The sequence below is a fragment of the Eucalyptus grandis genome, chromosome 11 (genome assembly GCF_016545825.1).
Source record: "Eucalyptus grandis isolate ANBG69807.140 chromosome 11, ASM1654582v1, whole genome shotgun sequence".
Lineage (NCBI taxonomy): Eukaryota > Viridiplantae > Streptophyta > Magnoliopsida > Myrtales > Myrtaceae > Eucalyptus > Eucalyptus grandis.
The window spans coordinates 1,243,155-1,255,833 of record NC_052622.1 but is presented as its reverse complement, the minus strand read 5'-3'; the positions used below and the strand labels follow the sequence as shown (position 1 = coordinate 1,255,833).

Sequence of the window (12,679 nt, the reverse complement as noted above, 5' to 3'; positions counted from 1 at the left end):
AAGAAGAATATAAAGAAAAAAAAGCTAAAGGAAACATCTGTATTTATTTTATTCCTGAATTTCTCATGGTAATAATTTCGAGTTACTCGCGGTGCTCATAAACACGATGAGAGAGGGAACCGATCGGGGAGGAGCCCCGAGGCTGTTCCTATTTGGCCCAAGAAAAGGACAGGGTCTCTTTCCATCGGTCGAGTGGGGGCCCACCGAGTTTAAGTGAGAGATAATTTTCCCACTTGTCAACGCCCCATTGGTCAGCTGCGCACGTCATGGTACGATGATGTCGACAATTCTCATATTTATCGTACCACCTTTTCTCTTTCTTTGCACCCGTTCCGTTTCTTGCTGCTATACCTTTCAATGTCCCACGCAGGCCTCAACAGCCGAAGCTGAAACCCACAGGCAAAATATACGTTTTAATAAAAATAAAAAAAAACAAAAACAAAAACAAAAAATCTTCTCTGTCTCTTCTTCTCCTCTCTGTCTCTCTGTCTCTCTCTGTATCTATCTTTACTCTCTTTTCCTTAATTTTACCAAAACAAGATAATCCATCTTCCTCTTTGAATCTTCATTACCAAATAAACCATGCCGTTTCCGTTGAACTTGAATGTTTTGCTTTCCTCCTTATTTCTTTCCTCTTTCGTTTGTATTTCCTTTTTATGGGTCACACCATATTTGCCCTGAGTAGAAGATCGTTGAATTTGGAATAATAAGCACTTTTTTTTCTTTTTATGTTTGTGGCCACAAAATAAATAGAGAGATCCATCAACTGCTAATGTCTCCTTTGCTTTCATCCCAGTTTTCTTGTTTTTGTCTTCGCCCTCTCATCCCTCTTTAGGGTTTCTGAATTTATTGTGGTTCATTTTTCTGACATAGAGTAGAAAAGCTTCCCCCTTTAATACGCTGGGCGTATCTATAATTCTCCGACCTTTGATTTTGTGAAAATTTTATCCTGTGGTTTTTGACCTATGTTCGAATGATGATGTAGTCCACGTCCGTTCGGGGAAAAAAAGAGAGTACTTTCTCTTGCAGTGTTTGTAGCTTCTCAAGTACTCCAGTCTAAAGTCCAGACGACAGGAGGGAAAAAAATATAGATCTTCAGCTGGTTGAAGCTGCACAAAGTCACTGGTGAGTTGTGGTTCTTGATCTTTGAGGTATATCTGTTAAGTTCATCGCTGTGTTTGAGTACTTGTCATTCTAGGGTTGATAACCATCATGTATGTAGGGATAATTCGATCATGGTGAGAGGCAAAATTCAGATGAGGCGAATTGAGAACGTGACAAGCCGGCAAGTCACCTTCTCGAAGCGCCGGAACGGGCTACTGAAGAAAGCTTACGAGCTCTCGGTCCTCTGCGATGCCGAAGTTGCCGTGATCATCTTTTCGCAGAAAGGAAGGCTTTACGAGTTCTCGAGCAATTCTGAGTACGTTTGCATATTGATTTTTTAATTTCTAGAGTTGATTTTGGATTGGGAACATGATTGAGCCTTGTTAACATTCTTATATCCAAGGTGAGGGCATATGCACAAATATACGCTGTCTGTTTGTAAAGTGTAAATGAGGGACAGCATCACGGCATGGGTTTTTTTTTCTTATTCTCCTTTTCTTTTCTACCATTTTTGGTTTTGGTCAAGCGTTTAGTGATTTTCCCCTTCGGTCATGGCCTAAACCACCATGATGACCGATCTAGTTCCCATTTTCGAACAAAATTTATAAACAATATGAGTTTTGTTCAGATATCCTAGTTGTAATAGCTGAGAAAAAGAAGTATAGAACTGTAAAATCTTCTTTTTCGCTTTTTCTTTGGATAGTCAATGCACCGGGGTGTACCCTAATCAAATGGCTAGATGCGGGGGACTAGATGATCGAAGGCATTCATTTTGTACGTTGTGGCGTTGGAGTTGGACTCCCGCTTTCCTAATGGTTCTTCTGAAGAAACTAATTGTTGAATATCTTGCAAGTACTGATCTCCTCCAGCTACTTCACATGTTAGGATAGTTAGTACTTTGTCTCGGGGAATGAAAACATAATTTGGTGTTAGTGAAACTAGGGACTGATATTGTTTGGTCCTTCTGGTTTTGACATAGAGCAGTTCAGCCTTCCCCCCAATTCCACATTGATATGAAATGAACAGGCCGTAGTGTTTCTTTTTGAAGTATTATAGGTTTTAAGGCTGCTTCTAGGGATTGATCTTCATAACTAATTCTTGGGGCATGAGGATAGTAAGCGTATTTGCATTTAGGTATTATTCTATTGGAAGTAGATCTTTTCCAAACAAATTTGATTGCTTGGAAAATTGTTGAAGAAAACCAAACTTAAGTTGAAAAGGGTGAAGCCTTCAAACCATGCCTTGTTTGATTTAGTTCATTGTAATTACACCACTTAGACATGAATTAATACTATTTTATGTACCCTATCTGATAATGGTTATCTTACAAATCATACAGATCCATGTTTCAAGCTTATGACAATACCACAAGGCAAAAACTAGAAATTTCTTATGAAACGCATTATATTAGTTGGGAAATTGAATATTGTGTTATTTATCTACCACCATAATCAAGAAGCATTTCAAATCTTAAAGCATAATTAATCTCTTTTCCGAATCAAACAGACCAGCAAAAAAATTCCAAGTTGATTTTTTAATGGTACTTTAACCCTAAACAAAAGCCTGTGAAACTAGCCCTAACAACTTAAACTTTAGGTACTTTTAATTATACGGTGCTTTGAAAGGTGAATAATATTATGGGCTTGACTAGATTTGTGTAGTGGTGATTTTATGGGATCGAGCGCATTCACTAGCATAATAGATTAAGGCTAACATGACACAACACACTGATCTCTTGGATTTCTTACTCATAGAGTACTGCAATCGTACATGTTTGCCATTTTAGTTGCCCCACCATGTAAGTACCCCCTGTTCTTCATTTACGGGAAAAAAAGTTCTTGAAGTCACAAGTTAAATGTAGGGGCAACTGCTTGCTCTTATAATTTCTCTCTGAAGTAGTGAGTCCTTGTACTGCTTCACAATGCAACTGATGATTTTACAAGCATCATGTGCTGTTCTTACTTCTTACTGACAGTGAGTGGCATGTGGAATATTGAAGACCTTGGGCCTGGGCAAAAAACATTGCATTAGTTCACTCTTCGCTTCGCATGCGCATATGATATACTTTTATAATGTGAAATTGAACATTTTCACACTAAAATTTGAAGAAAAATATTGCGGACATGATTATTGATGCTAGAACATTCCATTAATTCAGAACTAGGAAAACTAGGAGACTTACAACCAAAAACATTAATTCTCATATTTTCAAGGTCTAGTAAATGTTGTTTAAGTTTCCAGAGTCCTTATTTAATTATAGTTGTTTTCTAGTGAAAGTAGTTTTTGTCTTTCCAACGCTTGAAGGGTTTTTCCAAACTCATCTATAGAAGCATGCTATGATGAATGAGAAGCTGGACTTGTTTTGATTTATAAATTTTTTATCCTTTAGCTAGAGAACAAGAAGGATTTCTTGTTACCACCGCCTGCAGTGGCCCAGTTGGATAAGTGCTCCCATGATCCTTTGCGAGAGGAGAGGAGTTCGAATCCCGTTGGCCGCACGGAATTTTAAGTGCGACGTCGGGGTGGTGGGTCCTCTGCTAGCTTTGCCCAGGGTTTACCCCCTGTTACCGCGGGCTTGTCGGGCTGTCCGTGTTGGTACGGTGCGCGGGTTCACTAGGTCATAAAAAAAAAGGATTTCTTGTTTTACGCTTATCTCTTATGTGAATTCTTACGAGTGGTGAGTGACCTATTCATTTAAGTTCTCACTTGTATTATCTCCTACTTCTCTACACTCTCTCTAGTCTCAATTATTTACAAAGTATAAGATGTGCATCCATGAATTTTCCAAGTACTTCATATCGTTGCAAATAAGTTGCTGAGAGGCTAAAAGCTTCTTGCAGAGGCTTATGCTCCTTGCACATTCTGTTTGTGAGTGATAGCGATACATATTCACTGGAAGTCATGCATGATTCACAAAAATGATCACTAATTTGTTTAATGTTGTATTCCTTTAGTTTTGATGATGCCTGATTAATTTGGAGAATCTATTCCCGGAGGCTGAGCTCATATGGTGTCTTTGCAAATTTTTCAGAATCCGAAAGACGATTGATCGATATCGTGGATCTACAAATGATGTGGATACGTACCAGGCTAATATGGAACAACGTATTCTGGTCAGTGCTCTAACCTTTCCATGATAATACATTAGGTGCATTTGTAAGGAGTTCAGTGAGATTCTCAGTTTAATTACACAAGTTGCCATGTTTGTTAGTCAGTAGAAGTCAATAATGTCAGACTAGTAATATTTGAACTATTCAAGCACATTTTTTTAGAGGTTGAGCAAGTTGAGCGGTTCAATTTTTTTTCATTTTGCTGTATGTAAGAAAGCAACTTCCTGCTTTTTTGTGCGTGTGGATTAACATATAACATCACATTACATTACAAAGAAGTCTATATACGAACACAAATGGCGACAAATCCTATTTTTCATGTATACATAAATAGTCGCCTCGTATGCCAAGCATCATGCAATAATCTACCTGCATACATGATAAAAATGGATCACTAGAACCAAAAAGTAGGGATCATACTAATGATGCTGATATACTTGTAAAAAGAGGGATAGAGTCAAGTGACATTCAATTTCTGAATATATCTTTAATATGGTAAGTTTTCTCTTAATGAGAAGGTGTATATATCCAACATAAGATGCAGATAAACTTACTTTATGCCAAGTCAATTATTGAATTTCTTTTCGATCAATTCAAGTGAAACCATGGAATGAAGAAATGAGTAACTTCATGAGAGCGACAGCTTCTGTCTCCACGTATTGAATTACTAGTCAAATGCTAAATCTGAAACTATACCAGGCTCGATAGAACTAAGAAGATGAGTGATTATGCATCTTTTTTGCTGATTCTTCATGTTAAAAAAAAAAATTATCTCTAATTCACAATAAGCAGCTTGCAAGGGACTAGTTTACAACTTTTATTCTACTGAACGTCTAAATAGATACAGAAAATTTGGATCATGAACCTTCCTATTTCCTACAGATCAAAGACTTTTCTCTTTGAATCTCTTTAAAACTTCATTTTCATAATTTTCTTGTTTGACGAAGATGCTCCTGTGTGGTTTATTTGCATTGCAAGAGATGAAAAGATATGATCTCAATTCTCAACACGTTACTTCATACTTCTGAATCAATTCCAATTTTATCTCAATATGATCTTTTAGGTTATTGAGTTGTGGATTTTCACAACATCCATACTCACTGAAGCTTGGTAAAAACATCAATATTCAAATATCAACTTAGTAAATCCTTTTGTCTGCATCAACAGTATATCTCTATTGATGGGAACACTAACGTGGAAGGCACATTCATGGATACATTTTTTGGCTAAGTTATAGCAAAACACATCACACTTAGAAAAATTGAACTTTCACGATGTTAAAATACATGATACCTGTGCTTTGGCACATGAGATCTGCTTCGTGGTTCTTAAGCATGAGGAATGCTAGGGATACTTTCTGAGCTGGTTTACCAAGTGACATGGCACTCTATAAGTGTTATTTCATTGCAAGAGATGAAAAGAAATGACCTCAATTCTCAATGTGTTATTTTAACCTTCGGAATCAGTTTCTGCTTGAGTTTGTTGTGATGATGTCTATTATATTGAGGATGAATCATTAACTATAGCCATTGATGAAGGCAACAAGATCAAACAAGCTAATGTTTTTAGAAAGCTTTGATGAGGATAGTCGTTACTGGCTTGTGACGCCTAGGATTTGGATTCTTCTTTTAGTTGAATTTTGTGGTAGTCTTCTCAATTAGGATTTGAGGTACCATCAGGATTTTGTTAAACTTTCTACCTATGTCACAAATGAAATACTAAGTTCTTTTGTAGATGAATTATAATTCAATTCTATTTCTTGTTTGGAGTCTTCCTATCTGAAATAGGAGCATGATTAATCCTAGAAGGGTTTATAAGGATGATTTTAACTCTTTCTTGTGTGATGGAATGGTTCTCTGAAGTGTGAAACTTTTGAAACCCAAGGCGAGATGCTTAGAAAGTGTAGATGTGATGCCAAAAGAAATTTACTCGTTTTGAATGGTTTGTTCTCTTCAAGTTCTCTTTGAAGCTCACTATTCAGGACATATCGTCTCTACCATGACACAAAATTAAAATATAGGAAGATATCTCCCAAAGCAGTGAGCTCAACTTAATAAGAACTTGAAGAGAATTTTCAATGGACGACAACTCAAAATAGGTAACTTTTTGAGGCATCAGATACAAAACTGCCTAAGCATCACAAATGGGGTTTCTTAGGCATCACATGTAAAAGTATTATTGCATTACAATAATTGCTAAATTATTCTAGAAATCCTACTCTCACTTAATATGGGAAACTTCTCAATAAGAAACACGATTGAAATTGGAAACATGTATACAAGAGGCACGATGTCCCACTACTGGAATGATGAACTCAATTAAATCCTAATGGTGCTCAAATCTTAATTGATAAGATCGCTATTTCAACTAGAAGAAGAATCCTAATCATTTTTTGACTCTTATTTAAGTTGTTGATTTCCATTACATCCATCGTCAACCAAGGTTAGTAAAAACGTAGATATTCCAAATTATGACTTTTTAAGTCTTTTAGTCCGCATCAATAGAATATGACCATTAATGGGGACCGTAACTTGGAAGGCACATTCATAGATACATCTCTTTCTGAGTCGTAGCAGTAAACGTTTCACTTTGGAAAAAATAAAAGAATAGAAAATGAAAATTTGAACGTTTACGGGTTATATATATATAGGATATATGTGCTTTGGTACATGAGAGATGCTTCATGGTTCTTAAGCATGAGGAATGCTGGGAATACCATCTACATTGGTTTGCTAAGCGATGTGGCATTGCATAAATGTTATTTAAGTTAGTAAACTCATTTAAGTACCTCCCAGGAATCTACATCATCACTTAGTAAACGAATTTTTTTTTTTTTTTTGGGGTCATAAAGTAAACAAATTTAGGAGACTAGTCTTAGTATGTCTAGAATTATTATTTAAGTATGCATTATCTCTCGTGATCCAAATTCTAGAAAACTCATCCAAATTTTATACTTTACAGCAAAAGTCAAGTATCTCAAAATGTTAGTCTGGTACAGGTGGGAATAATTTGAGAGAGCCATCAAAGCTGTGCTATCAAAGTGCTGTTATGGTTAGATAAAGGACATGTAATATTATTGCAAGCCTTACCACTCTTATTCATGTGGTTTGGCAGTGACTGGGAAGCAGAGAGGAGAAACTGCTGATATGTATAAAGAGACAAATAGTTTTTTTTTTTTGGGTGAAGAAAGAGACAAATAGGTTTCAAGTTGATTATAACGTTAAAAGTGCTCTTTTGATCTTTGTACATGTCCTCAGGACATTAACTGGTCCCCTAAAATTCTTTCAGCTTCTGAAATCCCATTCATCATCCACGGCTTTATACCTTGGAAACATGCCCTCCTTGGGCCTTTAAATCTTATTCTTTTCTTGAAGGAAGTTTTAAAATTGATTGTTGGTGTGAAACTATATGTATTTATCTGCAGATTGTAATAATATCGAACTGTGGTCTTGATAAGAACCCTACTTTTGATCTCAAGAATTACTGAGGTGGTGGAATTGACCATGGTTTGTGTCCAGCTCAAAATTTTGCAAGAACATTAGGGTTCTTGTAGAAGCAGTCTTAGTTTTGCGGGATCCTGTGGCGTAACAGATTTGTTCACTATGATTGGTTTTATCCATTACTAATTTCACATTTGTTCAGTTTGTATTATTCCGTTCACTGGATTCATAAATATAAAAATCTCCATATATGTGCAGCATCTGAAGCGAGAAACCATGGAAATGGAGAGGAAGATTGAGCTTCTTGAAGTTTCTCTACAGTATAAGAATTTTGAGACTTCTCTCTTATATATTGTGGATTGCAGATGGCTTCCTGATATCTAATTCCCTAAACTATGGTACTCCTTTCCTTTTTTTCATCAGGAAGCTATCAGGACAGTGTCTTGGATCTTGCTCAATTGACGAGATCCAAGGGATAGGGGATCAGCTCGAGCGAAGTTTGAGCAGCATTAGGAAAAGAAAGGTACATGCGTCTTTGGCATATTTGTCCTTTTCTTTGAGCCTAAAGAAGTTTTGAGAACTTTCATCGGGTAGCCGCTGTGTTTGAAGGCATGGATATGATGAGAAGGGGAAGAAACCAATGAGAAATAATTTCCCTCAAGCGACTAACAAGACTGACCATATGCGTAAAGGAGCCGAAACAAGTTCCACAGTGATTGCAATTACATTTTTAAGATTGAAACTGAATAGACTAAACACGTTAAACTTGGCATCTGAAAGGAGAGAATCAATTTTTCTCCGAGCATACATGGCATTTTCTACCTTATATGAAAGAATGAAAGCATATTCACAAGTCACCCTTTTTCTTCATAGTTATTCTTTTTTTCCAATAAACAAGGAAAAAGATCATGGTTATTCTTCTATCGTTCTCTTTCCCGGAGTTATTTGGACGACTCTATTGTTCGTTTTCCAAAATAAATTGGATAGTTTTTGGTAAACCTATGAAAGAATTGTAAGTGACAGAAGGCTGTGATATAAAAAGAAAAAGAAAAAAAAAGAGCAATTTTCCAATTACTTGATTTCTAAGTAACTTATTGGTGACTTACTAACACTTTTATGAAATCATCGACTCTTTTTAACAATAAATTACTAACTCTTTTTGGTTCACTAACTCTATTTGACTAACTTTATAGACTAATTTTTTTGGGACTTAACTTACCAACGCTTATTTGGTCTTTCTTAGTATATTTTTTCCTACTCAAACACTTCCTTTGACTATTCTTGAGATAGAGTGGAAACATTTTGTTAGGGTGGAGAGTGCGGTCTACTCTTTCTCCACTGTCTTACGTGCCAACGAGTTCACTTCAGCAGATCTTTCTTCTCTTTATTGCTTTCGGAGTCATAAAAATAAATTCTGTTGATAAAACTAATCTCTCCTCTCCACGCTTGACTTATTTGACTTGTGCAAGCATAAATGTTTGCCTTACTCATGAACCCAACTAGAAATTGCCAATCTTAATTATAGAAGATACCGACTTTTCTCCGATTAAGTAACCAATTAATTCCGTGTCACCATGCCGTGCTTCTTTTTGGTCTTGGTGTTGTAGTGTGTGTGCCGCAATTTGCGACTTTTACATCTCGTCACCCTTCCACTCCTTTTGTTCCTGCATTTGGAGTGCTAGTTTCTGGTGATGAGATCTTTTGTACATTTGGCTCTTCCTCAATATATTCCTTACCTTTTACCAAAAAGATAAAAATAATTCCGTGTCACCAATTCTTATTTGATTAGTTAACAGGTTTGTTTGGTTTGCTTAAATGACTAATTTTTCTTATCTCTAACAAAAAAAAAAAATTCAATCATTTTTTACTAATGGTTTCTTCACACTTATTGACAAAATTTATACTGATTAACACAAAATATTAAAAAAAAAAATTGGCTTCTTTGGCACAAAATAATAGAATATTTCCAATTTTTTAATTTATTAACCTCGCTGATTTCCGTGTACAACTTCTCACTTGAACTGTATTTCTGAAAAAGTTTCAAAGTATCGTCCTTTCATTTCTATCATTCATCATTTCAATATATTTTCTCGTTTTTTGGTTACCTTTTATACTAAGAAAGGAATGGGGACAACATGCACACACACGAAAGTTAAAATATTTCTGTGGACCTCTTTTACAGGTTCAATTATTTAACGATCAGAGACAGCAGTTACAAGCGAAGGTAAGTGGACAACTATGATGAATGCATGTCCGATCTCATCAGTTGTTGTTGAATTCCTGGTTATATCATTCTAGCAACTTTATTTGGTGTACTTCAGGAGAGGTCTCTGAGAGAAGAGAATGCAAAGCTTCTTGCAAAGGTGTCACCCTCTTTCCCATCTGTGCTTTTATTTCCTTCCTTCACTTGCCATGCATTATCACTCTTCCATGCATATATTAACTACTTTCCGCAAACTTGTGAAACCTGCAATAGAATCTCTCGGTGAATTTCATGTATGATCTGGCAGTGTAGTTTTATGATCTGCTAAGACCGGAGAGGGGTCTTTAATGATTAATAATTTTTTTCACCCTAATGTTCTAATAGGCCTGTGTAGTGAAGAAGCTTGTTGCTTTTGTCCATCAAACCAATAATAGTAGATTGTGTGCTGTACAGTTTATTGTACTGGTTAAATGTGCTGGTCATCAGTTTATCTTGCTGTCTATTAGTCCTGGTGTTAAACCTTTAAAGAGTACTGCAACATGATCAGTTTTTATGGAGAGGATAATGCATAAAGGAGATGCTTAATTTCAGGGTTATGTGCCGTTATTTATATTGAACCTTTCTCTATCTGTGAGAAGTTTTATTTTTGATAGCATAAGTTAGAATGAGCAGATTCGTTGAACATCACCAAAGAATCCTATGATCTTGAGACCGTATGATCTGCTTGAAACTTATTACTAGCACTAAGCTACTAATCTATGTTGAGAAAATTATTGCCACACTGAGAAATTTACTGTCACAAGATACAATTTTACTTTTCTCTTTCACCTGGAATTGTTGATAAACTCAAATTTCTGTCCTTACTATGGTCCTGCACTTGATCTGTCAAGAAAGTGATTGACTCCATATAGAAGTTACTAATGCAGAGTTAGGAACTCATGTTGGGAAAACAAATTTTAGGGGAATTACGATTAAGAGATACAACCATGTCTATTGGACTGTAGGATTGTAGACGGACCCAAATCCTTTTCTTTCTGTGCTCCCATGACCATTACTTGATATGCTTGGAAAGTTACTCACCTGAAAAGAAAAGGGTTACTAGCACTAAGTTAGCGACCCGCTTGTGGATATAACAATTTTGAGAAAATTTATTTCACGGAAGAATATATTGTGTTTTCCAACTGAGGACTATAGATGCAGCCATAGTTCTTAGTGATCACATTTGGCGTACCCAACTTTCGAGTTTTTTTTTTGTTTTTTATTCTTTTCTCTTTTGAGAACTGAAGAGAAAATCACTTCTAGAGTTAGTTGTTGAGATAAATTCAACTTTCCTAGTGAAAATATCACAAAGTTAGTAATTGTCAATATGATAATAAAAATTAGTAGCACAATGTTTCTTAGTAATTAATGTTGAAAAAACTACTACCCAGCTTACTATCATCAGGTACATTTCTATGCTTCTAACATGGGATTGTAGGACTGAAAGTTCCTGTGTCTTTCTATGACTTTGTAACCATTAGTTGATCTGTTTAGAAAATACTAACTCAATAATAAAAACTAATAGCCTCTTAATATGACCACTGTTGAAAAATTACAACATAGAGCATATTACCTTCATGAGATATTAGTCTATACTTTAGACATTGACTATAGGTGGAACCAAAGTCTGGTCATGTCTGGTGTAGCTAACCACTTTTAGAGTTTTTTTTTCCCGACAATGGAGGAGAGAACCTCTTCTAGAGTCAGATGTTAGAAAAAATTGAAATTTCCTTGTGACCATTAATAAATATGAGTGCATAGACAGATGCTTCATCACCTAATTAGATCCAATGAAAGGCTTGTTCGCTGCTTATAAATCTCAAATTGTGTTGAAGCTTTTTCCCATTTTAATTTAGTGAAGGTTTCTAGGTTCCTCGTCGTCATTCAATTGCATTTGTTATTTCATTAAATTAAAAAGCATTTTGGGTCCTTTTTATTTTATTTTTTATTTTATTGAAATCTATCTTCCAATTTCAGTGTCTTGCAAATCATGGGCAATCAACTGCTAATCCGAGAGCAACAGCAATACATAGGCGGAGTAGCTGGAGTACAGATGTTGAGACCGGGTTGTTCATTGGATTGCCAGAGAGTTAAATCGGTTCGCCATCACCCTAATAATACCTGTTCAATAGAATAAAATAAGAATTATAGCAGCATCACTCGGTGAAGTCTTTACTTAGTTGGATTTCCCTTAGCACTGTCACGACAAAATATGATGGGATTCATGGTAGTCATTTCGAAAATCCACGAGTAAGAATAGCGAAGGCAAATAAATATCAAATTAGAAATGAGTAATGACAAGGACATATATAGGAAGATTCAAAGAAATAAAGGAATTAACTTGCCTGCACCTTGGGCTTCACATTTGAATTACAATATTGGTAGAGCATATTTTCGAACTGCTTGCGTAAATTTCAACATCATTGGACACCTCTAAGGTTTTTAATCTATTTTATTTTTTGGTCTGAGGACACCTCTTTAAGGTTTTGTTTTTGGTCGGACATCTCTTAAAGGTTGGCGAAGCCAAAAAAGGTTCATCCATTACCTCTATGATTTTCCTCATGTCGATGTATGCAAATATACGTGTCATGGGCATCTGAAATATTCTAGAATGAAAATTGTCATGTTGCAACATGAGGCTATTCAGTAGACTTGTAACTCATCCCGAACAACGAGGTCCAACTTTTTTCATCTGACAGAAAGCTTCCATCCGATCTCGTAAATGATGACATGTTCCCAAGGCGATGCCTTAATTGGAAGGGGATTGGAGGGTAGACATTTAA

At 35.9% G+C, this 12,679-nt stretch overlaps 1 protein-coding gene across 2 annotated transcripts in view; it reads left to right on the top strand.

The window, feature by feature from the left end:
- LOC104424377 (MADS-box protein AGL42) overlaps nucleotides 1–12,362 on the top strand; it is a 14,243-nt gene extending 1,881 nt beyond the window's left edge. Inside the window, exons 1-8 of one of the 2 annotated variants that reach the window (XM_010036772.3) lie at nucleotides 472–1,125; nucleotides 1,223–1,420; nucleotides 4,136–4,217; nucleotides 7,913–7,974; nucleotides 8,078–8,177; nucleotides 9,837–9,878; nucleotides 9,976–10,017; nucleotides 11,874–12,362. In XM_010036772.3, coding sequence (XP_010035074.2) covers nucleotides 1,236–1,420; nucleotides 4,136–4,217; nucleotides 7,913–7,974; nucleotides 8,078–8,177; nucleotides 9,837–9,878; nucleotides 9,976–10,017; nucleotides 11,874–11,990 — 630 coding nt within the window. In that variant the 5' untranslated portion in view covers nucleotides 472–1,125; nucleotides 1,223–1,235 and the 3' untranslated portion in view covers nucleotides 11,991–12,362. Of the gene's footprint in view, nucleotides 1–471; nucleotides 1,126–1,222; nucleotides 1,421–4,135; nucleotides 4,218–7,912; nucleotides 7,975–8,077; nucleotides 8,178–9,836; nucleotides 9,879–9,975; nucleotides 10,018–11,873 lie in introns of those variants that run through there. The other variant, XM_039304825.1, reaches the window with a different exon arrangement.
- The last annotated feature ends 317 nt before the right edge of the window (nucleotides 12,363–12,679 follow it).